Here is a 26525-nt window from a genome sequence, read left to right as displayed (position 1 = left end):
ATTCAAAAATTAATTTTTCCTCAACCATGAGTTAGAAGGAGTGCCATCTATCACTAGAAAGGTTTTTAAATGGGCCATCTATTTATGAAGTTTACCCTTCCACCTGGATTGCCTTTTGTAATATCCCTAGGGGATTTTTACCCTTAAGGTTATATAACATATGGCAAATTGTACCAATATTACTGTATCTATTCCAATCTTAGACAGCAATCATTATTAAATGCACAATAATGCAGGCAAACAATAGCTTTCATCATCACACCAATAGCTCATAACAACTACAAACTCACATTCTTGTTCTTAGTGTTTGTGCACCAACAGTCCTGGTTGTAAAACACTTATCAATTCATAAACAGTGACAGTTTCTTTATTGCACACTACAACACTTTATACCAATATATAAGCACAGTCAAAACACACCAACAACCAACTTACAAGTTCATAATTTCCTGGCTACCTCAAGAAATGCCTTACAGATTCTTTATTGCTCAACGTCCTCCTTTGACCAATCTGCTACCCTAGAACAAGCTTTTGACTACCAATGTGAAGGTCTCGTTGTCCTAAGATTGCCTAGACTCTTGTGTCAAATATTTCCTTGAAATAGCCTTTACATTGCAATAAGGGCTACTTGTGGTCCAAAGTAAGGTTACCACTGCCTCAACAATGTTATCGAGTTGCTCCTTGAGTCAATCCACCACGGAAACCCTTCTTCACTGCCACAGAAGTAATTCGGAAGGCTTGTGATGTCAAAAGAAGGGCTCTACTTTCCTAAACAATCTTTCAATACCACACAATAACCTCTTTGTAACTCTGTTAAAGGTTTTGTCACCCCAGAGACGACATAGAGTGACCTAGGTTGCCTTCAGTACAGTTCTATGAGGAATCCTTTGAACCAACTACCACGCGGCCCTAGACAAGAGTTTCAATATGCCTCATTGTCTTCGACAGAGGCCTCAGGGTGCTTCACTACCTTGGACAAAAGTCTAAATCTGTCTTGTTGCTTGTTGACCACACATGTATCAACTACCCCAAGATGCAAAGCACATGGAAAAACAGATGAATTTTTTCAAAGTCATCATCATCATGCAGCTTCCAAATTTTTGTTGTAATCCTAATTTTGCAGCCCTATGGGCCATTGTACTTAAAATGATTCTAGTATGTTTATGAAGCCATGCAAAACATCTAGGTAAGCCTACGATTCTTAGCAAAGAGTTTCACTCTAGGGAGTTTGTTTTCCTCTGCTAATTATTTGTGTTTTTCTACAAATAATTAGTAGAGTTTTTCTCCCACAAATACCCCAAAGCTAGAGTGGGGCTCAATGTTATCGAGTCTATGTAATTGTCATACTAGATCATTTGTCAAGTGTCGCAGAATTTGGTTATGGTTAAAGGTTATTTTTAATGTGTCAAATTTCCCCTTTTGATGGGGTGTCTATGTAATAAGGTGGTCTATAGAAGTTATAGGGCATATGAGTGTACTTGATTTCATACCTCAACTCCTAAACTTTCTATCTAGACACACTTTGAGGGTGGAAAAATATGTTTAATCCCCTCTAGACTCATTTATCTATTTTCTGACAAAAAATGACAAAATAATTAGCCAAAAATTGGTCAAAAATTAAAATGAGAGAAAATTAAATTCTCTCCAAGTGGAAAAATTATGGAAAATCATTAGAAATTGATAACGACCTTTCCCAAAAGGGAATCAAGTCAAAAGATGAGAAAGGTCGCACTTCCAAGGCAGGAAAAGTCCCACAAAAAATTCGATGGGCCAAAAAGAATTATTTCCTCAAGAGAAATCGAATTTTTGGTCCAGGTGGTTATTTTGAAGAGGGAATTTCAAGAATTCTATTTTTTGAAGATTCTCCACTGGTCCAAAACTACCCAGAAGTCAAAGCTTGGTCCATCTAGCTCAATAATCAAGGAGTTCAATTTTTCTAGAGATTTGTGCAATGGTAATCAAGGGATCGAATTATTTTGACAAGGATCAAGCCATGGACCAAGGGAACTAGTCGTTTTTCCACTTGGAGGGGCCTCAAGCTCTCATTTTTTCGATATAAGGAAGTTATTTGCTCCTCATTGTATAATAATGAAATGATCAAAAGATCATTTGTATGGAGCTTTAAGTCAAGCTCTGCTGCTGTAATACTTTTCTGGAAATAATTAAAAAGTCTTTGGGGTTTATTCATGGTGATGTTCCTCTTCTGCTTCTTGTGGGTAATATTTTTCTGAATCATGTTCTAAATGCTCTACTGAATTAAATTTTATAAGTTGTTATTTCATTAGCCAATTGTTCGAATAATTATTTGCACAGGTTTCTTGCATTAGTTATTGGGTTTAAAGAAGCATTCTAATTCAATTAATCTAGTAGGTATCTCTAGATCTTGAGATTTATTGTGTTACTAACCACTATCGATTTAATAACTTATTTTAAGTGTGTAGAGATCTTTTATATTCAAATATTGGGCATGAGGGAAGTCTTTCCAAGACATGAAAGCTTAAGAGCCCATTTTGTTAAATTTCAAAGACTTACCTAACGATTTGTTTTGCAGAGATCTTTGATCCACACTTATGCAAGAACGCAACAAAATACAGATATACATGTAAACATAGAGATGCAGCAAAAATAGAACTTCATTTCATTAATATCAAAGAACTGAAATATGCTTACATACATAAATGGAAATAAACTAGCACAGGCAATGGTAGCTTATCTCTGAGAAGAGATGTGGCGGCTACATGCCACTGAACTATGTTACAATGAGGCTTAAAGGCCTCTTTATTATTAACAAACAAAGGAAAATCCTAAACATCCAAAAACCTAACCCTAGGCGATGAGGCGGCAAAACTGTGGGCCCCATTTGGGTAAATTGGTACATCAACTTCCCAAGGTCGTAAATTTGGTATACGATCTTTGTTTGGCTATCATAACACCTCGTTTCAAAGATCTCGAAGAGGAGGCCGAAAGAAAATTGGTAAACTGGTTAGGGACTTTTCCGGTCTCTTCGTTTTCCCTAAAAACATCTTTTAGTCCCTCAAAATGGCTCCAAAAGTTTAAGACCCAAAAAACTGCCAAAATAGTAAGTTGTGCTACAATTAAGGAAACTGAAAAGAAACAACAGTGGGGGTCCAAGTGGAATAGGCGGGTGGCCGCCAATATCCACCTGGATCAGTCCTCCCCCTTAGGAAGCAATTGTCCCCATTGCGTTGAGTGCCTCCATGAGATGGGGAAACTTTTGAACTTGGTCCCTAGTGAGCTACTTGCCTTGGTTCAGGGGTTGGCCAGCCTTGATAACCCAATATAGTTGGATCTTCTGCTGGCGAGTGTTCTTGATCTCCGTGTCCATGATTCAATCAATTGCGGCATGTTCCATGTAGTATGAGTTTAACTCTGTTGGGTATGCAATGTCTAATGTGTCCAATAATGGTGGAAAGTATGGTCGAAGGCGGTCCACATTGAACACTGGGTGCAGGCCAAGGAATGGTGGAATGTTGAGCTCGAAAGCATTGTCCCCTACAGCCTTAGTGATGGTGTAAGGCCCATATCAAAGTGGGCGAAGTTTGCGGTGGAGCCTAGCGAGGCGCTCCTTCTGCAAATGTAACCAAACTTTGTCGCCCACCTGGGACTTGTGTGGCACCTGATGTTGATCATGATGTTGCTTGTACTTAACATTAGCTTTGTCCAATATGTCATGGACCTGTTGGCGAATGTGTTGAATGCACTCAATGAAGTTGTTAGCCCTGTCAACTTCAAACTGGACATGAGTCGAACCTGCCTGAGTGGTTGCAAATTGTATGGCCACATCAATGGGACACATTGGCTAGAATCCCAACCGCACCTGAAAGGGGCTGTGGCCAATTGAGCTATGGAGAGTTCTGTTGTAGTTGTGTTGGACATAGGGGAGGCTATCATCCCATGTGTGTGGATGCTTCGAGTTGTACATACGCAGAATGTGTACAATCATCCTGTTGACGACCTCTGTTTGGCCATCAATTTGGGGGTGGAAAGTCGTGGACTTAGTGAGCTTGGTATCCAACATCAACCAGAGACTTGACCAAAATATACTTAGGAACCTGTTGTCTCGATCTGAGATAACGCATTGTGGGATCCCAAAGTGTACCCGCACTCATTGAAAGAAGAGCTTAGTAGTGGCTTTTGCTGTGATACTCTCCTTGCAGGCCGCCAGCATGGCCATCTTAGAGAATATGTCGATGACCATGAAAACGCAGTCGTTGCCATGCTTAGTAGAAGGAAGGCCTGATATGTAATCCATGGAGATGGATTCTCAAGGTCACCTAGGAGTAGGCAGACGAGTGTATAGGACTCGCTTCTTGATGGTGGGTTTGGCAGTGGCCCAGGCAGTGTAGGATCTGATGTACTCCCAACATCATGTCAAAGGTTCGGCCAATAAAAATACTTCTGCAGCACTACCACTGTTTTCTCTACCCCGAAATGTCCAACGACCCGACTATAGTGCGCCTCCCAAATCATCTTAGCACGCTCACTTGAAGGAACACAGAGGTGTCCCAGGTGGCATAACAATGCATCTTGGAGGTGAAAATTTGGAACTTGCTTGCCTTCCAGGAGCGTCTGGTATGTGTTGTCGAATTTTGGATCGCTCTTATAAAGATGTGGCCTCCCTGCACTCTCATGCCCACAAGAGTCGAGCACAATGGTCAGTGCCATGACTGGCGGTCGGCTGAGGCAGTCTACAACATTGTTGGTGCTTTCCTTATTGTACTTAATGTTCAAATGAAATTGTTGCAGGTATGTGGACCATTTCTGATGGCCATCATTCTGCAACATCCCCTGTGTCTGTATGAACTGCAGGGGTCGGTGGTCTGTGTGGATGATCGTTTCCTTTCCCATAATGTAATTCTTCCATTGTCAGCAGGCCTGCACAATGGAATACATCCCTTTGTCATAGGTGGGATACTTTCAAACTGTGTCTGAAAGTGTCTCACTGCGATATGCCATGGGATGCCCCTGCTGAGTAAGAACTACACCAATAGCATAATCGGAGGCATCTGTCTCGATCTCAAATGGTTGTTGCAGGTCTGGTAATGTAAGCATCGGTGCAGAGCAGAGGCGATGTTTCAACTCGACAAACGCCTTTTTTGGGGATTCAATCCAAAAGAACTATGTTTTCGCTCCTCCCTTGGTGACTTGACTCAAAGGCCAAGTGATATGAGAGAACCCCAACACGAACCTACGGTAGAATTTGGCAAGACCCAGAAAGTTGCAAATATCTGTCAGAGTAGTTGGGGCTAGACAATCCCAAATGACTTGTATATTGGTTGGGTCCACATGCACACCCCACTCATCAATCATGTACCCCAGATATTGAACCTGAGTCACACCAAAAGTGCATTTCTCCAAATTGGCACACAACTTGTGTTGCCGCAGAGTTTGGAGGACTTGTCGAATATGGTGAAGGTGCTTTTCCCAAACCTGGTTGAAGATCAGAATGTCATCCATATACACCACCACGAATGAGTTAGTGAAGGGTCGCAAAATGTCATCCATCAGCCTCATGAAGGTTGCGGGAACATTCTTCAACCCGAAAGACATGACTAGACATTTGAAAAGGCCCTACTTGGATTTGAAGGCAGTGTTCCACACATCGTAGGGTTTGATCGGTACCTGGTGATAACCAGACTTCGAGTCAATCTTGCTGAAATATTTGGCCCCCTTGAGTTGGTCCAGAAAGTCATCAATCTGTGGGATTGAATACCTATTCCAGACAGTGATCTTGTCCAGCACCTGATAGTCAATACAAAGTCTCCATGTCCCGTCCTTCTGTACAAACACGATTGGGCTCTCACGGGGTGATGAACTTGGCCTGATGTACCCTTTTTGCAACAACTCCTAAATTTGCCTCTTCATTTCATCATTCTCCAGAACAGAGTGTCGATAGATCGGTCCATTGGGTAGAGGCGCGCCCAGGGTCAAATCGATGGAGTGTTTGACCTGACAGTGTAGATGCTACCCCTGTGGGTGAGGTGAAGATGTCCCTGTACTCCTCCACAACCTTGTCCATCTGTTGTTGTCGTGCGGAGGAGCCCTTCCTGAAGGTCGTGGCCACAATCTTCTTCTTGCCCTAAGGGTGAATCATAAGGAACACAAATTTCCCGATCTAAGAAATGATCTTATTACATTGCTTCGCAGTGATCAAAGAAACGGCGGTAGGCGGTGCTATCTTCGATATCCTGTGCAACTTATTACCCAAAGTAATAATAACAGTGTGAGGCCTAGACTCATACACAGCGTATCGCTTCCACAAGTATGGTTGACCTAATACTCCATCACAAACTTCAAGAGGAGCAACATCACATAGTACCTCATTTGTGAAGGCCTTGATGTTATAGGGAAGGCAGCACTGTTGGCTGACACAAAGATCTCACCCTTGGTGAAGCCACTCGATGTTGTACGACTGCGGGTGTGGTGTGGTCGGTAGGCCAAACCGCTTCAAGACCTCTGCTGAAATGAGGTTCTTTTGGCTCCCGCTATCGACAATGAACTGCAGCGGAGAACCCTTCACCCACATTTGTGAGTGGAGGAGTCACTCCCCCTCCTCTGGGTCTTTAGGCTCATCCTTCTGGATCTTGGTGGTGGCAACGGTGGCACTAGGCTCTGCATCGATAATTTGCTTCCCTTTGTCATTCCCCTGGTTGGTTTTTGACTCAAAGTCGGAAGCCTTCAACTAGGCCACCAATGACTATTTCGCTCGGCACTTACTTGTGTTGTGAGTGGGGCTCCTATGGAACTCACACCATTTCCCTATGTCTTTCTTTGTCTTCGTGGTGTTGTTCTTTGCTAATGGCTTCGGCAGGTTGTCCTGGGTCCCCCACCTTGGCTTTGTCCTTTGTTCTACGGCTTGGGGGCATCTTTCCCTTGCTTCAGATTCGCAAATCCAAAGTCTCGCTTCTTTTGTTTACATTTCTGCTCGATCTTGATAGCGTATCAATAGGCGACGCCAAGCGAGGAGATATCCAGGAACTCCATCTCATCCTGGATGTACTTGTGTAGGCAGTCGTGGTACTTGAGTACCAAATGCCACTCATAATCCTTGATACCCAGCTTTGTGTGAAGGGTATGGAAAACATTTGTGAACTTTGGCACATCTTGGTCCCTTCCCTGTCGCAGCGTGGTCCACTTTATGTATTTATCTTCATAGCTCCCGATAGGGTAATATTGTTCCTTGATGGCGTCTCGAAAAGAATTCCAAGTGGGTGCAGCTGAAAACAGTGAGGATTCCCTCTCGTCCTTTTGTTCACAGTAGGTTTCCCACCAGTCCTTGACATGTGGGGCGACTTTGAGGAGTGCAAAAGTAATATTTTCCCGATTGGAAAAGTCATGAACTGAAAAATATCCTTCCAACAGATTTAACCATCTATCTATGATGTCTGCATCTATCTGACCTTCAAATATGGGAATGTCAAAGTTAACTTGTACCTTAAAAGGAGTGGCACCTCTAGAGTGGCTGCTGGATGAAGATGCTTTGCCTGTGGATAGCCACCGAAAGATCTGGGAAAAGTTATCCATCATCGCGTTCTTTTGTCGCTCGAGGTCTTCCTCGAGCAATATTTTGAAAGGATCTCCTGCCCCCTCGTCTTTCTTTTCTTGTGCCATGGGAGGTCATCGAGGTTTGCGAGGCTGGTCTTGCAAAGGTTCAACCAGTTCGAGCACTAACTCCTTATACCCTAACCTTGTTGGGGACATGCAAAGAAAAACAGAGAAAGAGCAGACTGCTCTGATACCACTGATCCGAACTTATGCAAGAAGGCAACAAAATACAGATATACAAGTAAACACAGAGATGCAGTAGAAATAAAACTTCATTTCATTAATATCAAAGAACTGAAATATGATTACATACAAAAATGGAAAAAAACTAGCTCAAGTGATGGTAGCTTATCTCTGAGAAGAGATGTGGCGGCTACATGTCTCTGAACTGTGTTACAATGAGACTCAAAGGCCTATTTATTATTGAGAAACAATGGAAAACCCTAAACATCCAAAAACCTAACCCTAGGAGATGAACCGCCAAAACTATGGGCCATGTTGTCCCCCGGATTATACAGGCACTGCGACAACGCTTAGGACGGGGGTTGTCACTCTTATCCCCGCCCACTCCATTCCAATTGTCGCCCAACGGCAGGCTATGGAGGGTAGTCCATATGGAATGAAGTGACGAAAAGCAAGTTGAAAATCAATTTACTTGGGAGACACAGATGAGTGGCCTAGCCACTTGGTTGAATTTAAGCAAGATTATTGATTAAATTAGATTTTCTATTATGAGACCAGTGCCTTAATGGAGTCACAAACTCTTGCTTCTCATGAATTGGAACCAAATGATGGGACAGACACCCGTTGCTTGAATGATTGACTAAGCTATATGATATGCAAGTCCTAGGACCTATGTAAGATGCAGTGATCTTGGTAAATTTTAGTGAATAAAAGGGCCTATAAGGAGGAAACTGTTGCGAAATGAGTAGATATCGGAAGCTTGTATGGAGGAAACCGCAGAACAATGAGGAGCGTATGGACAGTCTTTGGTGGTAATAATTGTGCGCATAGGTGGTTTAATACGACAGAAGGGACAGCATTAATAAATGCTGGAAATCGGACTGTGTAGTGGAATGTTTGATGGAGGGTGGGGCAACGGAGAGCCACGGAGGGTGGTTTTGTAGCGTTAAAAGAAACAATGCATTGATGGGCAACGTTGTTATACAGCAGTGGCAGCGTTAAAAGAAACAATGCAATGTACTTTGATACCTCACGTGATGCGCACCAGTACTCTGCTCATTAATGCAATGTACTGTGATCCCATTCTTGACACCATGGTTCTGTTGTGTAGCTCTCAACACCATGGTCTTCACACTCAACACGATTTTACCAACATTATGGCCAACATTACAGAACTTATGCAGCAAATAAGTCACGATTTTAACAATCAATTCAGATAGGACAGAACTCGGAGAATGATAACAGGCAGAGAAATTGACAGAAATGACAGATTCTGGAGCTGCCAAAAAATTGGCATAAGGGAGTTACAAGAGCAGAAAACTAAAAATAGACACTGGTTCTAATACCATGTCAGGCAGGAGGTAACTCCTCAAATGAGAATATGTTTATTCATTTGGGTTGTTCATAGTTATATACATGAGGGAGTGACTCTTGAGGTTCATCTCCCGATGACTCTTCATTTTCCCTTATTTATTATTTACACTATTTATAATTGTTCTCCCAATCTCGATTATTAGGTGTCAACATTCCCCCCTTAATCTAAAGGGATGTTGGTGAGTCCAAGCATCATTCTGAATCTTTCAAGCTTTTCTCTTCCAAGCGCTTTGATGAAGATGTCTACAATCTGCTCATTAGTGGAACAACGGCGAAGATGGATTGTTTTGGCCTCAACATGAGGTCGAATCAGATGATATTTTGTATTGATGTGCTTCGTTCGATCATGGAACTTTGGGTTCTTGGCCAACTTTATTACAGAGGTGTTGTCAATAATGAGTGGAGTCGAATATACTTGTTTTCCCTGCAAATCTTCCAGAATTTTCCTGAGCCACACAATTTCTTTTGTCGCCTCAGCTGCTGCCACATATTCTGCCTCTGTTGTGGAATCTGCTGGAACTGATTGTTTGCGTGATCTCCAGGAGACAGCGCCTGATCCAAGACTCATAAGATAACTAGAAGTAGATACCCCAGTTTCTTTGTCTCCATCGAAGTCTGAATCAGAGTATCTAATCAAGCTGAAGTCGCCCACCTGTGTATACTTGAGTCCAAAGTCTTGAGTTCCCTTCAAGTACTTTAGAACTCTTTTTGCAGCAAACCAATGTCCCTCACAAGGCTTTTGCATAAACCTGAAGAGGATTCCAACAACAAACGAAATGTCTGGTTTGGTAGTAGTCAAGTAGTTGAGACTTCCTACAAGTTATCTATACTTTGTTGCATCCTCAAATTATTTTCCTTCAATGGATGTGAGCTTTAAGTTTTGTTCCATTGGAGTGGTTAGAGGATTGCATTCAGCCATGCCAAACCTGTTCAACAGATCTCCAATGTACTTCTTTTGAGAAAGGAATATGGACTTCGAATGTTGAGTTACTTCAATACCAAGATAGTAATGAACATAGCCCAAATCAGTGATTTCAAAACCTTTCCTCAATTCCTTCTTTATGGATGCAATGTAGCTCTCATTGCTCCTTGTCATCAAAAGATCATCTACATATACCACAAGAAATACAATTGTTTTGCCAACTTTCTTGACAAACAAAGTTGCATCATCAAGATCATAATGTTTGAAATTGAGTTTCAAAAGATGCTCAGTTGATTTTTCATACCAGGCTCGCGGTGCTTGTTTGAGGCCATACAAGGATTTCACAAGTTTGCATACTTTATGTTCATGTCCTTTCACAACAAATCCTTCGGGCTAGGACATAAAAACATTCTCTTTTAGATCTCCATTCAAGAAAGTAGTTTTTACATCCATTTGATGGACTTTCCAACCGTTCTGAGCTGCTAGGGCAAAAAGTGTCTAGATGGTAGCCCATTTTGTTGTGGGGGCAAAAGTCTCCTGATAATAAACCCCTTCCACAAGCCTGGCTTTGTGCTTTTCAAGTGAGCCATCAGCTTTCTACTTGTTCTTGTAGACCCACTTGCAACCAATTGGTTTGGTTCTCAATGGAGGATCAACCAGCTTCCAAGTGCCATTCTTTATCAAGGCATCATACTCCTTTTGCATCGCTTCTTTCCATTCATCATGAGAAGCAGCTTCTTTGAAGGAAGTTGGTTCAAAATCTATAGACAAATTCAATTCACAATCATAAGAAACATCCATATCAACAGGTGAATCAGAGTCATCTACATCACCTCCATTTTGTCGGGTTGAATTTCTTGTTCCTGTCTTCCCAACCTCATCAGGATGAACACTTTCAAGTGTCTTTGTCAACCACTTTGGGGGACCTTTCTCAGATGCTCCAAGTTGCTAAGTTGATTGAGTTGGGACTGAATCAAGATTGAGTCTCCCAGTTCTGTCAATCACATCACTCAAAGTATCATCAGTGGTTGGAGTTTCATGCGGGGGAGAGAGTGCTTCAGAAGAAGATTCCACAGGTTGATCCAGTATAGGAATCCCCCCTTCAAGATGTGGAATCTGATTATCAAATTCTTGAAATGATTTTGCATTTGCGAATCTATCCAAGCGATCAAGTTGCCGCTCAACAACATTGTTAGCTTTGAAAGATTGAAGAAAGGTTACATCTCTAGATACAACAAACTTTTTATTAACTTCATCATAGAGACGGTATGCTTTGGAGGTGTTTGAATACCCCAAGAAGATACACTTACGACTCCTTGCACCAAGTTTGTTTCTATGTACCTTTGGTATCAGGGCATAACAAGTGGAACAAAAGACCCTAAGATGCTTTACCGAAGGAATGTGCCCATACCACATTTCATAAGAAGTCTTGTTTCTAATAGCATTAGATGGACATCTATTCTTTAAATATACAACACATAGAACTGCATTAGCCCAAAACATCAATTTTACATTCTTGAAAACATCATGGAGCGCACCATATTTAAGATTGTCCTATTCATTCTTTTAGCTCCTCCGTTCTGTTGGGGATTATAAGGCACAGTTGTTTGATGTTTGATCCCATGTTGGCAAAGATAGTTTTCAAATTCATTTGAAGTGTATTCTTTCCATTATCCGTGTGAATAGAGCCAATATGAGATTGTGCATCATTTTCAATCCATGTATGAAAGTTCTTGAATATTTGAAAAGCATCAAATTTGTTCTTCAATAAATAAACCCAACACATTTTGGTGTAGTCATCAATAAATGTCATCATATATTTATTTCCATTTGTAGAAGGAACATGCATTGGACCACATAAATCTAAATGAATGAGTTCAAGTTTTCTATGTGCTCTGGAATGTGAATCATGAAAAGACTATTTACTACGCTTTCCTAGAATGCAAGCATCACATTGCTTAAGTTTCCTAGGAATTGTAGGCAAACCAGTAACACCATTTTGCTTCAACAAGCAGAGGCTGTCATAGTTCAAGTGTCCAAATCTAGCATGCCATAATAAACTTGATGGAAATGTACCTTCATCATAATGAGAATTGTATGAGAAATTTTGTGCACGAGCAAAGGTACCTTGCAGCTTGAGAAGCCTTTCTTCTTCTATCCCCGTCATGACAAGTGAGTGATCTAATGCTTTTCTCACCTCAACCTTGGCATCAAAATATGAATGGAGTGTCCTTGTTGGCAGATGTGGACTAGGGACGGCAAGTTTCTCCTCAGCTGTGGGAAATATAAAACATCATGCAGAAGAAAGTCTGGAAGACCAGGCAATTTAAGCTTGATTGTGCCAAGCCCTGATGGCTTGAGTTTTGATTTGTCTGCAAAGTATGCTGCTCCATCAACATTGTCAGTAAATTCTTCAAAAAAGTCTCTTCTAAAAGTCATGTGGCAAGTTGCTCCTGAATCAAGCAACTAATCATTTTTCCAAGAAGCAAGTGAAGCATTAAATAAGTCTTCATTTACTCCAATATTACAGTGTGCCACAACATAGTGAGCGGATTCAGGTGCTTGACCTTTCTCTTTGTCATTAGTTTTACCTTTAGGTTGATTTCTTTCTTGCTCAATTTTGTCCCAAGACAACTTGCATGTGGATGCATCATGTGATTCGTCTCTATTGCAACATATGCTATGCAAATCTGACTTTTCTCCTTGAGAGTGTCTGCCCCCTCTTCCTCTTCCTCTTTAGGTTGATTTCTTCCTCTTCCTCTTCGACCACCTCTTCCTCTAGAAGAATCTTGAGCAAGATTCTTCTCTCTATGTGCAAGACACAAAGCCTCTTCAGAAGACTAAGGAGTGTCTTTTTCCCCAAAAGCTCTCTCTTTCAGCAAATTTATTCACAAGGGAGTCAAAAATAATTCCTTTAAGGTTTCCATTTGCTTGCAATGACTCAAGATAATTTGAGTAAGTGCGATAAAGTGCCTTGACAAAAGCTATCAGAGGAATGTCCAGTTCAACATTAATGACTTTGATATCATGCATAATAGATTTTACTTCTGATGCAAGAGCAAGAGGAACATCATTTTGTAATTCAAGGCTGAACAATTTAATCATGAGTTAAACAACTTCAAGTGCAGAGTGTGAGTCATAGAGTTCCTTCAGTTTTTGTAAGGCTTCGAAAGCATTTGAAAGTGGCGAAATATGGCAACTCACTTCTTCATTTACTGATGCTGCAATCAAGGCATAAGTCTTGTTGTTCTTATTTTCCCAAATGATTCAGCTTCAAAGTGTCGATCTCGCCATGGTATGAATTGATATTGACTTTTTCTTCCACTTTAAACAGGGATTGGTTCACGGCACTCGAACTGGGTTGATCTTTTCCAGGTTCTTTCTTCGGCTGGTTATCTGCATCTTCTCGATCTCTCGATCCCCCTTCTGATTTTTCCTCTGCATTTGAACCCCCTTCTTCTCCAAATATCCCCAGCTTATTGCTTAGGGCCGCCATGAGGAGGTTGGCATTGCAATTTATATCCGTGACTTGTTTTTCGAGCCGCGAAAACCTCACTTCTGCAGGATCACGAGGTTCATTTACAAATTCGTCGCCATGATTAGGGTCCTACGATCTTCGGCCTCGTCGATCTAGATCCCTGCAATCTCCACAAAATACCCAAAGAAACCTGCTCTGATACCAAATGATCCGTAAACTGTTGTGGATATTCCACTGGGCCATTCGTCACAACAGATCTGATAATATTATATTGAAAATTTGAGATTCTACACTATTACAATTTTATTTAATTTCTAGATCTGCACATTTTACTGTAATTAGTGCATGCATGCGAATATAAATTATGCAGAAAAGTAGAGAACGAATAAAACAAGCTCACACACACATAAGACACAAGATATGCTCTCTGGAAAACCCTTTCAGGAGAAAACGCTTCGCTCTCTTTCACTGTCTAGAAATATGGCTGCAGATACAAAGAAGTAATGTTTGTGGCCCATGGGATGCTACAGTGCACAGATCCTCTCTGTGCGCTCTACCTCCTATCTCTCTTGGCTATTTTTGCTCAACTATGGAATAAAATGCTCTCGAAAGAATGGAATGCCTCTTCCCCCTAGTGGCCTGGTTATAACACAGCCCAATAAGCTACTAGTGGTTAAGTTTGACTACATCAACTCTTAACTAGAATTACAAAATAGACTCTTCTAGAGTCTTCTACATCAAAAACACGTGGCTAGCCCCTTTTCCATGAATAATGGGGGCTGACACAGCATCCTCCTGAACTATAGGTGTGAAAACAGGAAGGTCAACTTCTGAGTGGCATAACTTTTGCATACGGACTCCAATTGACCCGATTCTTGTGTTGTTAGAAAGCTTTCTGTGTGTAGAATAGCATGTAAGATGTGGCGCTTTAGCAGCAAAGTTTTACCCCCAAAAAACGTCGATTGATGCCTCAAAAAGCTCTTGGAAGGTTTTAAACCCTGTTTTTCCAAACTAGGTCCCGCTCGTAAAAACGGTCCCGTGAGTTGATGCCTCCAAATGCATCGAGATGGATGACAAACAATATAATGATCCAATTAGAAACACTTATACAATTTTTCTTTGTAAATATTTTGTAAACTTCCTTGTACAAAGTACCAACTTACAACTTTCAGAGGCACCAACCTATAGGAGATTCCAATCCCCTAATTGAGCACCAACCCAACAAATTCATGGGCAACAACCTTCAAGAGACTCCAATCCCCTAGTTGAGCCCCAACTCAGCAAATTCATAGGCACCAACCTACAACTCTGTCACAAGCATAACCTCATTACTTATCATCATCCCTTTGGAACTAGACCCTGATGTATCTTGGTTCTAATATCATACCATCAAGAATTTCAACAACTTTCACAACATCACTTTCATATCTATAGCGAACAAATGCAAAACTTCTAGAAACTCCATTTGTCCTATCTCGTAAATATATCATGTTCATGTATGGTTCATCATCTAGTCATCCATGGATAGAGATCAATTATGCTCACCCTGTGGTACCCATGAATAGTCTTTACTAATCTTGGCTGTCAAAATCCCCAACCCAAATTGATATGAGTGGAGGATTGCTATCGAACTTATCCTTCCTTCAATACAACCCCTTCCCATCTACTTTGGTTTGTCCTTGGATAGGGCTCAGGTCTAGTCTCCATTTGGCACACTTCCTGAGGCTGGTTCGACCTTTCACACAACAAAGATATTCACCTCTGATATAACCTCTATTGAATCAGCAACATAAAATGAAATGATTCTACCAATTGAGGTTTTCATAGTTTTGCAATAATTCAATTAACATGTACAGCCTTGTCAACAGATTTATGCCACCCAAAAGTCCAAGTTGCTCTATGGAAGATAGCCCTGTTGTTTCCTTAAGAAGTATTTGGTCCTCCTTAGGATTGGTTTGCAATCCTTGCAGTATATTCTCATTTGAAGCAATTTATCATGGCCCGATAGTTTGAATATGAAGTTGATAGTGACCAAATCTAGTAAATTGAGAAGTTATCTCAGCACTAGTCTCGATATGCTAATTTGGTTCCAGTTGTTGCACAAGGGATGGATGTTCTCCTGGTCTCTGTATTGCAAAAGAGAACCTTGTTTCTATTCATGCCGCCAACTACAAATACTCCAACCATATCCAATGTTGAAATAACATTTTCCTCGCCATGCACTCTCTAATAGAACATCCACAACCATGGGCCTTACAACAAGAAGCTTCAGTAACTATTTCAAAGTAGACTCCTCAACTCAACCCTCTTCTAAAGATTCGGTTGCCTTGTCCACCTCAACCAGGACTCAACCTCCTCAAGAATTTTGAACCTGCTCCAAGGTCTGCGACCAGCACTCAAAAATTGGTCTGAAAAATTGTCCCCAAACTGTGCCAAGGAGCCACCTACAGCTTGGGTATGGACAATGTTTCCTCTCCTCCACTTCAACTTCTCTTTTCCTCTTCTCGAATCCACTACCCACTTACTTCACTCTAATCTCCAAGACCGGACTAAATTGATGGCCTAGCTAATGGCACAAACCTCCTCCATTTATATGTGTTTTGGATGCTAAGATGGGGTCGACTTTTGCAAATGACAAGATACACACACACACAGAGCCACGAGGGTTAGCTCAGTTGGTCGAGTCCCCATCGTTAAAGCACCTTTCCTATTGAGAGCTCACTGGTTCAATTCTCTCAACACTCTCAAGGTCAGGCTTTGTGGTTGAGCCAGCAGGAAGTGATCCATTCGGGTAGATCTGCCTATTACAAATATTTCATGGATGTAGCAATCACCAATCTTCAAGGACCGTGAACCAAATTGAAAAAAAATGTATATATATATAATCTTGTCATTTGCAAAAGTCATATATATATGAATGCATTCAAAATTTCATTTCTCCTCAACTGTGGGGAGTTAGAAGGCGTGCCACCTATCACTAGAAAGGTCTTTAAAAGGGCCATCTATTTATAAAGTTTATCCTTCCATCTAGACTACCTATGACATAAATAGTTAAAGTGTTGTTTCTCTTGCTAATCTACATTTTCTATAGCCAAATTTTCAACTTGGATCAACAAGATTTTTGAAATTGACTCTTAGACTCCATCACCCAAATCATATGAGGGTATCTAGTGTAGGGAATCCCTCCCCTAGTTTGTAGGAGTTGGCCTAAAGAGTGGGGAGATGTGCCGAGGTGACAATGGGCACTTGTCCTATGTGGTTCCATCTTAGCATCTCGTGAGGACCTTAACAAGACTTGCTTATTTGGGCAATAACAGGGGTCAATACCTCCATGTATTGTGATACAACTACAACAACATTGCCCATATTTCTATTAGGCACTTCCCCTCAGAGGTTTGTTTTAGCTTTCAAGGTATTTCCCCTTAAGAGATTCCCATTGCCTCTTCCATATCCACCCACATCCCACCAACGAAAGCAACAAAATAAAGCTTCTTCTCTTGCGCGTATTTTGGCCAAACTCCACTATAAGGTTCCAAACATCCTCCAACAAACACATGCCAAGTATATTTATCAACATTGACTTGCTCCAAATTTTTAGGCTAGTGACCAAGTTTGGCTACATTTGGATAAGTAGCACTTCAAAAACTAGCAACATAACAAGCTCAATCCAATTAAATACGGTCCTTACAACATCATACAATAAACAGATCCCAATGCCTTTAAGTTGCAGCTCCCACCTGTTGGCATCCATGATGTAGTGAATGTTAATGAAGTGAATTTGTATGAGCCACCTCATATAAAGGAATTTTTTCAATCACACATATGATGGTGCCATCCAATTACCACCCATTTGGTCAGCCACAAAGGCACTTTACCCACTCAACCAAGTGGTTGTCCCAGTCAACATTTAAGCAGCACTTTCCCCATCTTCAAAAAAAACGAGGATGATTACCTCTCAGCGAGGAGGAATTAATGACACTAAATCTAGTGAACATGTTTCAACATGTACTATATTTAAGTTACCTATATTCAAATACAGATTCGGATCCAGATTTGCTAGATTTTTTAAAATCCAAGATCCAGATACGGCAAGGATACGTCAAGTACAAAAAATATAATAATATCAAATCCATTTATAAATCACAACATTTAGAACTGAAACCATTAGATATATTATAAATATGAACATTGAAATGATGCATCCTCCCTCATACAAAAAGGATAATATCATAAATGATAATAGTAAGTACAAAAATGAGTGTCTCATCCATAATCACTCTACTAATATCATAATGTGCAGTAGGTTTAACTACATATCCTCAAATGGATCTACATTCTCTTCTGCATATTGCAACTCTACATCATGAATAGATGATGGGGGTCCTGGAATGTAGGAAGTTCCATCAGTAGGCTGGACTGGTGGTGGAATGATATCCTTAAGTAAGTTGAGGTGAGTCATGGCATTCAATGTCAGGTTCAAGTCAAAGATCTTAGGCTCCACATCCCACATCCCGCTTGGACCTTTTTTATACTCTAGTTCAGCATGTGATAGAAGACAGAGGTTGAAATGACCACACACAAGATCCTTGGTCTTTGTCGCTCCCAACCTGTTTCGCTTCACTGAATGGATGAAGCCATATGTATTCCAACTCCTCTCTACTGATGAGGAACTAACAACCTGTGATAACAACCTAGTGGCTAGAGGCGAGAGATGAATACTATCCCCACCATGGAAGCCCCACCAAGTAATAAGATCAAGATTTCCTCGATGATCCATAGCTACTAGATCTGAAAATCTACCAATAGATTGTACAAATCCTCCAAATTATTGACATACTTCCATTGCAACTCCCACATCTCTATACATTTTCCTCAAAGTTGTCTTGTATTCTTGTACCACTTCGGAATCCTTGTTTGGCGTTTTTCTACCATGTAAAGACAAAATTTTGGAATGATAATATTGGGGTGCAATGCATACACCAAAAGTTGTAACGATGCGATCATCTTGTTCCACTTTTGGTAACTATGTCCTTCACTAAATAATAAAATGTTTCAAAAGGGTTATTTTCACTTGCCTTCATAATTTCCCTTATCGTCTCCAGCTTATTATCATTTTTTTCATAAACAAGTGGAAGTCCATGATACCCAAAGAGGACCAATGACCATTGTTTGTAATGTGTGTCTCACCTCTAGAAGCCTCTTTATGACAACAGTGTGAGAGGCAAAACAAGTTTCAACAACCTACAAGTTTCAAAGAGTCAAATCTCAAATGAAAAATCATATATAAATTTGTAATTAAAATTAAGAATTTTTGGTACAAATAATATTGATTAAAACAAGAGTACCTTCAGTAGCTCCAACTTTGCAAAACCTCGATATATGACCTGGGACATTGAATGATTGGTTATGAACATTTGATTTTTTTTGTTGCTACATATATTCATTAATCCATTCAATCTCACCAATCTTGGTAAGCATAAGGCTCAATGAATGTACTACACATGGAGTCCAAAAGATGTGATCATATCGACCCTCCACAATCAAACGTGCAGCTCTACAAACCTATGTGTTGTCCGTAATGACTTGAACAACATTATGTGGCCCCACACTTTCTATTACATCAATAAGAATTGTGGATATGAAAATGCATCTTTCTCTATTCCACTACAATCAACAGCCTTCAAAAACATTGTCCCTTGGGGCATATTGTAATATAGAATTAATTAATGGGCGATTTCTTTAGTCTCTCCATCCATCAGAAATGATGGACACCCCTGTTTCTGCCCATGTATCACAGATTGACTGTAGTTGTCTATCCACGTATTGTCTCTCTGATTCCAACAAAGTAGTGTGAACCCTTTTGGCACTTCATTAACCACCTTACTCATTTGTTGCCAATAAGGGGAACGCATTAAATTGAATGCTGGCCCATTTGCATAGATGCAACAAGCTACATGTTTATTGGTTGTGTCTCTACCCTAGGTACTGAAAGCTGCTTCAAGAGGGCCTAGAGTGGGCCTTTTATTAGTTGTGGCAATAAGCCTAGATGGCAATGGAGGCTAGTTTTACTACTTTGCACGAGGTGTTTTACCTTAGCAAGCTTCCTATCAGCGACATCTTACAAAGATGCATAAAATTTAATTTTTGCAGGACTCAAACCTTGGCCAAGTTTGCCATTTGCATCTTTTGGCCTAGTGCATACTCGCACCCCTGTGTTAGTTTGTCCATTCAAATGGGCCTTCACTCTGGTATATGAACCATTTTTGATATCTTGGCTTTCATTGCACTTCCATTTATATGAACCAACTCTGAGATTTTTTCCAATAATCTCCACATACAACCATAAAGGAGATTTTAGGTTTGTTTTGATGTTTTCCCTTTCACTTTGTTGTGATGGTTCTATTTCTATAAGTTGTAGGCTATAGTGTGTAGGCATATATGAGAATCCAAAATTCAAATTATTATGAATACACAAAATTAAAAATTAAAATACATAAAAATTAAAATTTAAAGTACATAAAATTAATTTAATTAAAATACACAACATTTCATTAATAATTTAATCTGCATGCTTTGATTGCATTTTCATTTATTTAATTAAAACAAAATAAAAAATTAATAATTACACAACACAACATTAATTTACATTTAAGTTACAAGGACTGAGGGATGATACTTATAATGAATGTTACTTAAATTAACATATAAATTAATTGAATGATAATTACATTAATTAATTTAATTGATAATTTAAGTTAAGCTACATTAATTAAATTAAGCTTAATGTTGATTAATTAATGTAGCTTAACATTAAGCTTAATTTAATTAATCTAGCTTAACTTAAATTATCAATTAAATTAATTAATGTAATTATCAATTAATAGTAATTTATATGTTAATTTAAGTAACATTCATTATAAGTATCATCCCTCAGTCCTTGTAATTTAATTATTTTTTTCAACGCCCTGTGATTTAATTTCTAAAATTTTAATTGATTATACAACGAAGAGAAGTGTGGCTGATTCCACAAACAGAGGGCCAAAAAATGGAAAGATGGATGGACGCATGGAGATTAAAAAAAAACATTCAATATGGCTTGGCGAATGGATGGACTCATGGAGATTAAAAAAAAAGCATTCAATATGGCTTGGCGGATGGACGGACGCATGAACCATATACATAAGAGGTTGCTAAATAAAATACCCACCTAACAGAAGGAATCGTTTATATAATCTTTTAAGTTTGACACAGTTCCTAAGAGAGAGTTAGTTGTTCGTTTAATCTCAATGGATAGTGATTCATCAACTATAGACCGACGTTAAGCTTCTTGTTCAGTCGCACGCAAATGCAGTGAAGAAAATCAATCATATGGCACTGTAACAAGGGTTGTGCAAATATAGGTAATGAATGCATGTTCAATCAATTCTAAAAAGTACCAAAACTTTTAAATTAAACTATCGAATTCCAAACCTAAGTGCTCAGTGGGGCCGTTGCCTGGAGAACGTTGAATCCTTGTTTGTTGTTGCTATCTGAAATTGAGCAGGTGCGGTCGACAAACTCATGGAACAAGACAAAAGGGACCACTTCATCAAATTAAACACCAAAAGAAACCTAAGATTAAAAATTGCACTACAATTAATTTGAAATCCGATCGTTTTTTACAAAGGATTTGTTTCCTAAATTAGGGATTTGTTTCCTAAATTCAGGATTTGTTTCCAACAAATAGGGATCCACCACATCGACGTTTCTTGGACAGATCAAGGCGGGTCCGGATCAAATTCATGGATCCTAGACCCCCATGTGTAGGATTCAATAACTTAGATTATATTTGCACTATTTTATTTTGTAATTTATACCTTATCTCTTCTGGGTGACTTAATCGAAATTAATCACTTACCCACTTTATTGTATTTTATTGAAGACATGGTCAACTTCGATCACTCTCCCCACAATAGTAATACAAATGATTTTACAACATGTTACAATTTCGCCAAGCACAATGGGCTAGCTCGAGTAATTGAGTGCTTTGAGCTTCATACGAGAGGTCTTAAGGTCAATTCCCCATGTTAACTATCTATGTTGCATGCCTCACTCGATGTTCCCACAGAGTCGAAGCACCATAATCATAACCGATGGGTATACACTATGTACCATCCGTCAAATGCAAGTGGTTGGGAATTTCCCTCCAAGATTTTCCTTGGGAGAAAATTGCACAAATGCAATATACTTACACTCATACATTCTCTTGTGTGCGTATTCATAATGTTGGTACTATGCTCATAACAACAAGGTTGGTCAAAGGTGAAAGGAGAACTCTCAAAAATGAAACCATATTGACATCTTCAACTCCAAAGAAAAAGATGGTATAATCAAAAGCATTTATGGTACTAGAAGTCAAGGATTAATTACATGATAAGATACAATCAAGGACCAACAACTACAGAAAAATGCCAAAGCTACCACAATGCAAGGAATCAAAGGAAAAGAAACTATGCCACATCAGAATTATCGAGAATCAAGACTAACAAGAATCAATTATGAATGGATGGATAATAATCAATAGCAACAAGAGAACATCTTATGCAATAGTTACATGGTTTCATCCTATGTAATAGTAAAAATTTGAACTACAAAGCTTCAAGGACAAAGAATTTCAAAGGAGGGTAATATGTAATGTATGTAATGACCCTAATGTGGGTATAAGGCAATAAAGCATCAAATGTATAGATAAATAGTAAGTCTAGTAATCGATCTACAAGGAAAATGGGTGAGAAAAAGTATATATAATAGATCAATAGAATCATTAATACACAATTGGCTTTTAATTATTGTATTGCAATGTATTTGGTGTATCTTGGAGCTCTATCTGAGTTATTGTCTAACTCATTATAATAACCATAATAATACTCTTCAGAGCTCTGCCCCACATTAATGTTTATTTTACAATGTGTGTATACAGATTTATCATGCTTTATTATGTATTATGTTCATTACAAGTTCATTTCATATAATAAAATTCTTTGTGAAGAATGTGAAAAGTCAATTAGGATTTCAATTCGATATACAGAATCAATTAAACACAATAAGTGAAATCGATAATTAAAACTAGGTAAATGCATTATCTAGTCAACAATTAAATATATCACAGAGTTTGTGTTGGGACAGTCAACAAGTAAATATATCGCATAGCTTGTGTTGGGGACTTGTATAAAAAAAGAGACAATTGTCATCTAAAATTTGGAACCCCACATTGTCTGCCTATACAAACACAGCAAAAATGAGACTACATACCAGGCTTTGATTCATCTTCAGTGGGACATAAACAGAACCTAATATTAGAATTGTCAAATAAGGAGGATACCTACCAATTTTATATAACGTAATCCCTGAATTTGAATGACAGGAATAAGATGAAATAAAAAATCAAAGACTAAAAGTGATTCCAAGATGAGCAAAGCAGCAAGTCCAGGATAATGCCCTCACCTCATTATACGTGGTCCGACCCTTGCTCTCGACCTTTTGACATACTGGATTGCATGGAAAGCAAAACAAAGTGAGAGAGAAAAGCTGCAGAACCAGATTATTCTAGTAGTTGGAATCAAACAAAATGCGTAACTTCACTTTTGCAATTAATACCATTTCAAATAATGACAATTTCACTTAACTTTAACCTCCCCAAAAAGTAGCTAATAGCCGTCTGCTGACACCATGCATGATGCCACTGGGCATAGAATACATAGTGACAACGTAAATATAATCAAGTGCTGCTAAATGACACAAAGCACTGAAGCCTCGTGTGGGAGTTGAGAAGAATAAGGTTCAGATAATGAGATGGATATGAATTTATTTAACTATACCTTTCATGCTGAACTGGCGAAGTCCCCTCCCACCTTTCTCCCCTCCAATGGCTCGTGGGCCTCTTTTCTTCTTCCTTGTGCTATACATGCACAGAATATGAAAATAACCAGAAAAAATCATTCATGGTGTCACCACTGTTAATGTATTTATTGGCAATAAATCATCATAATTCATCTAATATCAAGGACCCTTAAGTATCTGCTAACAGAAACAAGCAGAACCCATTTTATTGAATTGTCCAAGCATAGAATACAACAAATAAAGGCTCACCCCACTGTGTCAGGGGATTCAAAGTCCTCTCCTTGTCCATCCAAGTGATGTAGTCTTGCAATGGCACTACTTGGTCCAGGGGTGGCCATCACTACATCACTACCCCTTGATGGAGAGCAATTGCTTCCACTGTCCATGGAAACTGATTGCCCTGGCAAAGATGTTAGGTTTCCTGAATACCCACCAACCATTCCGTTTGAAGTAGTTGAAGGATACTCCCCTTCTTCTTTTGCTGCATCTGGATTATATTCAACAATTTCCATCCCGGCAAAAAAAATAAGGGAACAAATTTTTAATTCCTGGCACAGATATCGAATAAAAATTACTAAGAATGTGACATGTACATTTCTGAAAAAGCCTTCAATCATTTATTCAGTAGATAAAATTTATTCTTCAATGAGGTTAAAAACGAAGCTTACCTTATGATATGTGATATGTAGTTTTGAACTGTTCAAAAATGGATGTGAAAATATCTGACAGCTACGCTTAAAATTTCTGTGTGAGTGATTACGAAGTTAGGTAAGTAAGCTGGCCTGATGATTCATCTATATTTAAAACGTTTGGCGGTGATATTGCATGATGACAAGCATAGTTACCAGGTTCAAAAGGTTCAGTAAGTTGAGGGGAATTGGAAAAGTTCGGGAATTTGAAAAAAAAATCGAAAGATTTAAAATTATGGAACATGGAAAATTGTACTGAAAACCATACATATTACTCAAAAATTCAAGTAACCAGAGAAAAAATACAGAAAGATAAACGAAAATAGCAATTAGAAAATTGTTTTAGATTATAATTAGTAACTCCCAACCGCTTGTTGAATTGAGATAAATTTATCTGATCCATCCTCTGCTTAGCACTGGATTCTATCCAACAAACTTATCAAGCTAAGCCAAACTAAATTTGACAAAACCGCATAATTTTTCCTTTTCTCGGAGTAATGGATGAAAATTTAGCATTTCGCATGATTGCCGTAATTTAATAAGTTGAATGATAGTTAATGCAATTTATTTAGATTCTGGAAATATAAGTCCGTATGAAGCAACCCTTGCAATTCTCAAGAATTAAGGTACCGTGAAGCCTTAAACAAAAACATTCAATCTCTGAAAACCCGTAACAGAGATCACTGGTGAAGATACTTTGATCTAATTGAAAAAAAATTGTGGGCATAATCACAGAGTTAAGGAAGATAGTTGTTATTTGCGCATGAAATAAACGGAGATAGATTAAATCACATGACATGAGTTGGTGATCTTGAGCAAAATAAATAGTGGGTTTAAAAGAGTCATCTGGGGCGGTATTGCTGAACATTACTTTGACATAACCTATGAGCTCCAGGTCATGAAGAGCTAAAAACGTTACCAATGGGAGTAGCTATTGCTCCATTCTGTACAATGCCTAGGCCCTCAGCATAGCCATGTGTTCCGGCTTCATGAATAGGGTCATTCTGCACACCGTTGCTGTTGCTGATGCTGCTGTAGCTGCGGTTGTTATTAGGGTTATTAGCCACATGAGACTGATTTAATGTTATCTTTCTGTTTCTGACTCCACTTCTGGGCCCCGTAGTGCTGCTCCCCCTCCTGCTAGGGCCTGACAAATCCCAACCAAACCCACATTTTTTCAGGTTAGATCTCCAAAACCCAAATATCAAGATCCTAACTTCTTTCATCTACCTTGATTTCCAGCACGCACATTCGTTAACCCCTAACGCATTTTACCGCTGATTTCAGTCATCCAGTAGCTGCCCACGTACTAAATTATCCCTCAATGCAAGTATGGAAATTTCGGTAAGAAGACTTACCTCGGGGCAACATGGGTGCTGAGGAGCTCCCTACGCCATATGCAGAGAAGATTTCCTAGCACCCGCAAAAAAATTATTCACGATCTGCAAATGGATTCGTCGCACACGTTTTCGGAAATTTAGAAGTATTCGAATACCAGGCAGGCAGCTGGAGCACAGGGGACGATATCAGACAAAAACAATAGGCTCAGATAGCTTTCAGAGACTAAACAATATGTTATTAATGTTAAACTAAATTTCTCACGTCAGTGTGGTTGCAAGAATTGAACCACCTTGTCTATATATATAATAATAACTGTGAAGATTTATTTGCATCGTTTCGAGTTGAAGTGCAGTACCATATTTTGTTGAAAACCACGCTGAACGTTGACGATGATAATTTGATTTCCAGCTTCAAAAGTTTTAGGGCCTAAATAAAATTGTCTCTTTGTTAGGCATATGGTCGTTGTTTATGGTTTTTTTTTTCACAAATGTTAAAAACCCAAATAAAATTAAAAACTTACCAGAAAACCAAAGGCCACGGATTCTCAGGTGGGTTTAAAACCAGGTTAGGTAACGCTGAGAGTAAAAAGAGAAATAACACCATGGAAATTGAAACCTCCTTTATATCATGACTCTCCCACTTCCACGAAAGTAAACGTTAATTTTGTCTTACTTCGACTTTTCAACGCAGTTTTCAATAAAGTAATTTTGGGAGGGGGGAATATCCGTTTAGATTAAAAAATATAAAATTAGCTCCTACTCTTTTAAATTAGCTCAAAATCTTTTTTTTTTTAATTATCTCCGACTTTTTAATAGGTAAAACATATAAAAAAAAAGTTTCAACCAGTCATTTTTAATGAGGTTTTTTGGAATTTTTTTGTGTGGGTTTTTGGGTTTTGCAGGGAGTTGAATAACACAAATCAAGATTTTACCTCAAATTTTTGTGCGGGATTCTAAAAAGTCGCACTAAAGACAACTCCAAGTTTCCATAGCTAGTTAAGAGATGCTCCTAAATGAATCTAGATATTGTAATTTTGTAGACCTTTTCTCACATGGTGGGTGAATACACAAAACCCACATCACCATCACCTTAA

At 39.1% G+C, this 26525-nt stretch overlaps 1 protein-coding gene across 3 annotated transcripts in view; it reads right to left on the bottom strand.

Moving 5' to 3' along the window:
- The window catches only part of LOC149163405 (transcription factor-like protein DPB), a 145951-nt gene extending 119916 nt beyond the window's left edge, over nt 1-26035 (bottom strand). Inside the window, exons 1-7 of one of the 3 annotated variants that reach the window (XM_089431693.1) lie at nt 25953-26035; nt 25788-25858; nt 25450-25597; nt 25012-25238; nt 23652-23917; nt 23381-23460; nt 23007-23050 (exon numbers count right to left, since the gene is read on the bottom strand). In XM_089431693.1, the coding sequence (XP_089287819.1) occupies nt 23007-23050; nt 23381-23460; nt 23652-23917; nt 25012-25238; nt 25450-25462 (630 nt within the window). In that variant the 5' untranslated portion in view covers nt 25463-25597; nt 25788-25858; nt 25953-26035. Of the gene's footprint in view, nt 1-23006; nt 23051-23380; nt 23461-23651; nt 23918-25011; nt 25239-25449; nt 25708-25787; nt 25859-25952 lie in introns of those variants that run through there. The other 2 variants (XM_089431691.1, XM_089431692.1) reach the window with 2 other exon arrangements.
- Between the last annotated feature and the right edge of the window lie 490 nt (nt 26036-26525).

The sequence above is a fragment of the Pinus tabuliformis genome, chromosome 5_1, assembly GCF_031772625.1.
Source record: "Pinus tabuliformis cultivar Carrire ecotype Pingquan chromosome 5_1, CPIR1, whole genome shotgun sequence".
NCBI lineage: Eukaryota > Viridiplantae > Streptophyta > Pinopsida > Pinales > Pinaceae > Pinus > Pinus tabuliformis.
Note: the sequence above shows the minus strand (reverse complement) of the source record. Positions and strands in the feature narration are given on the sequence as shown.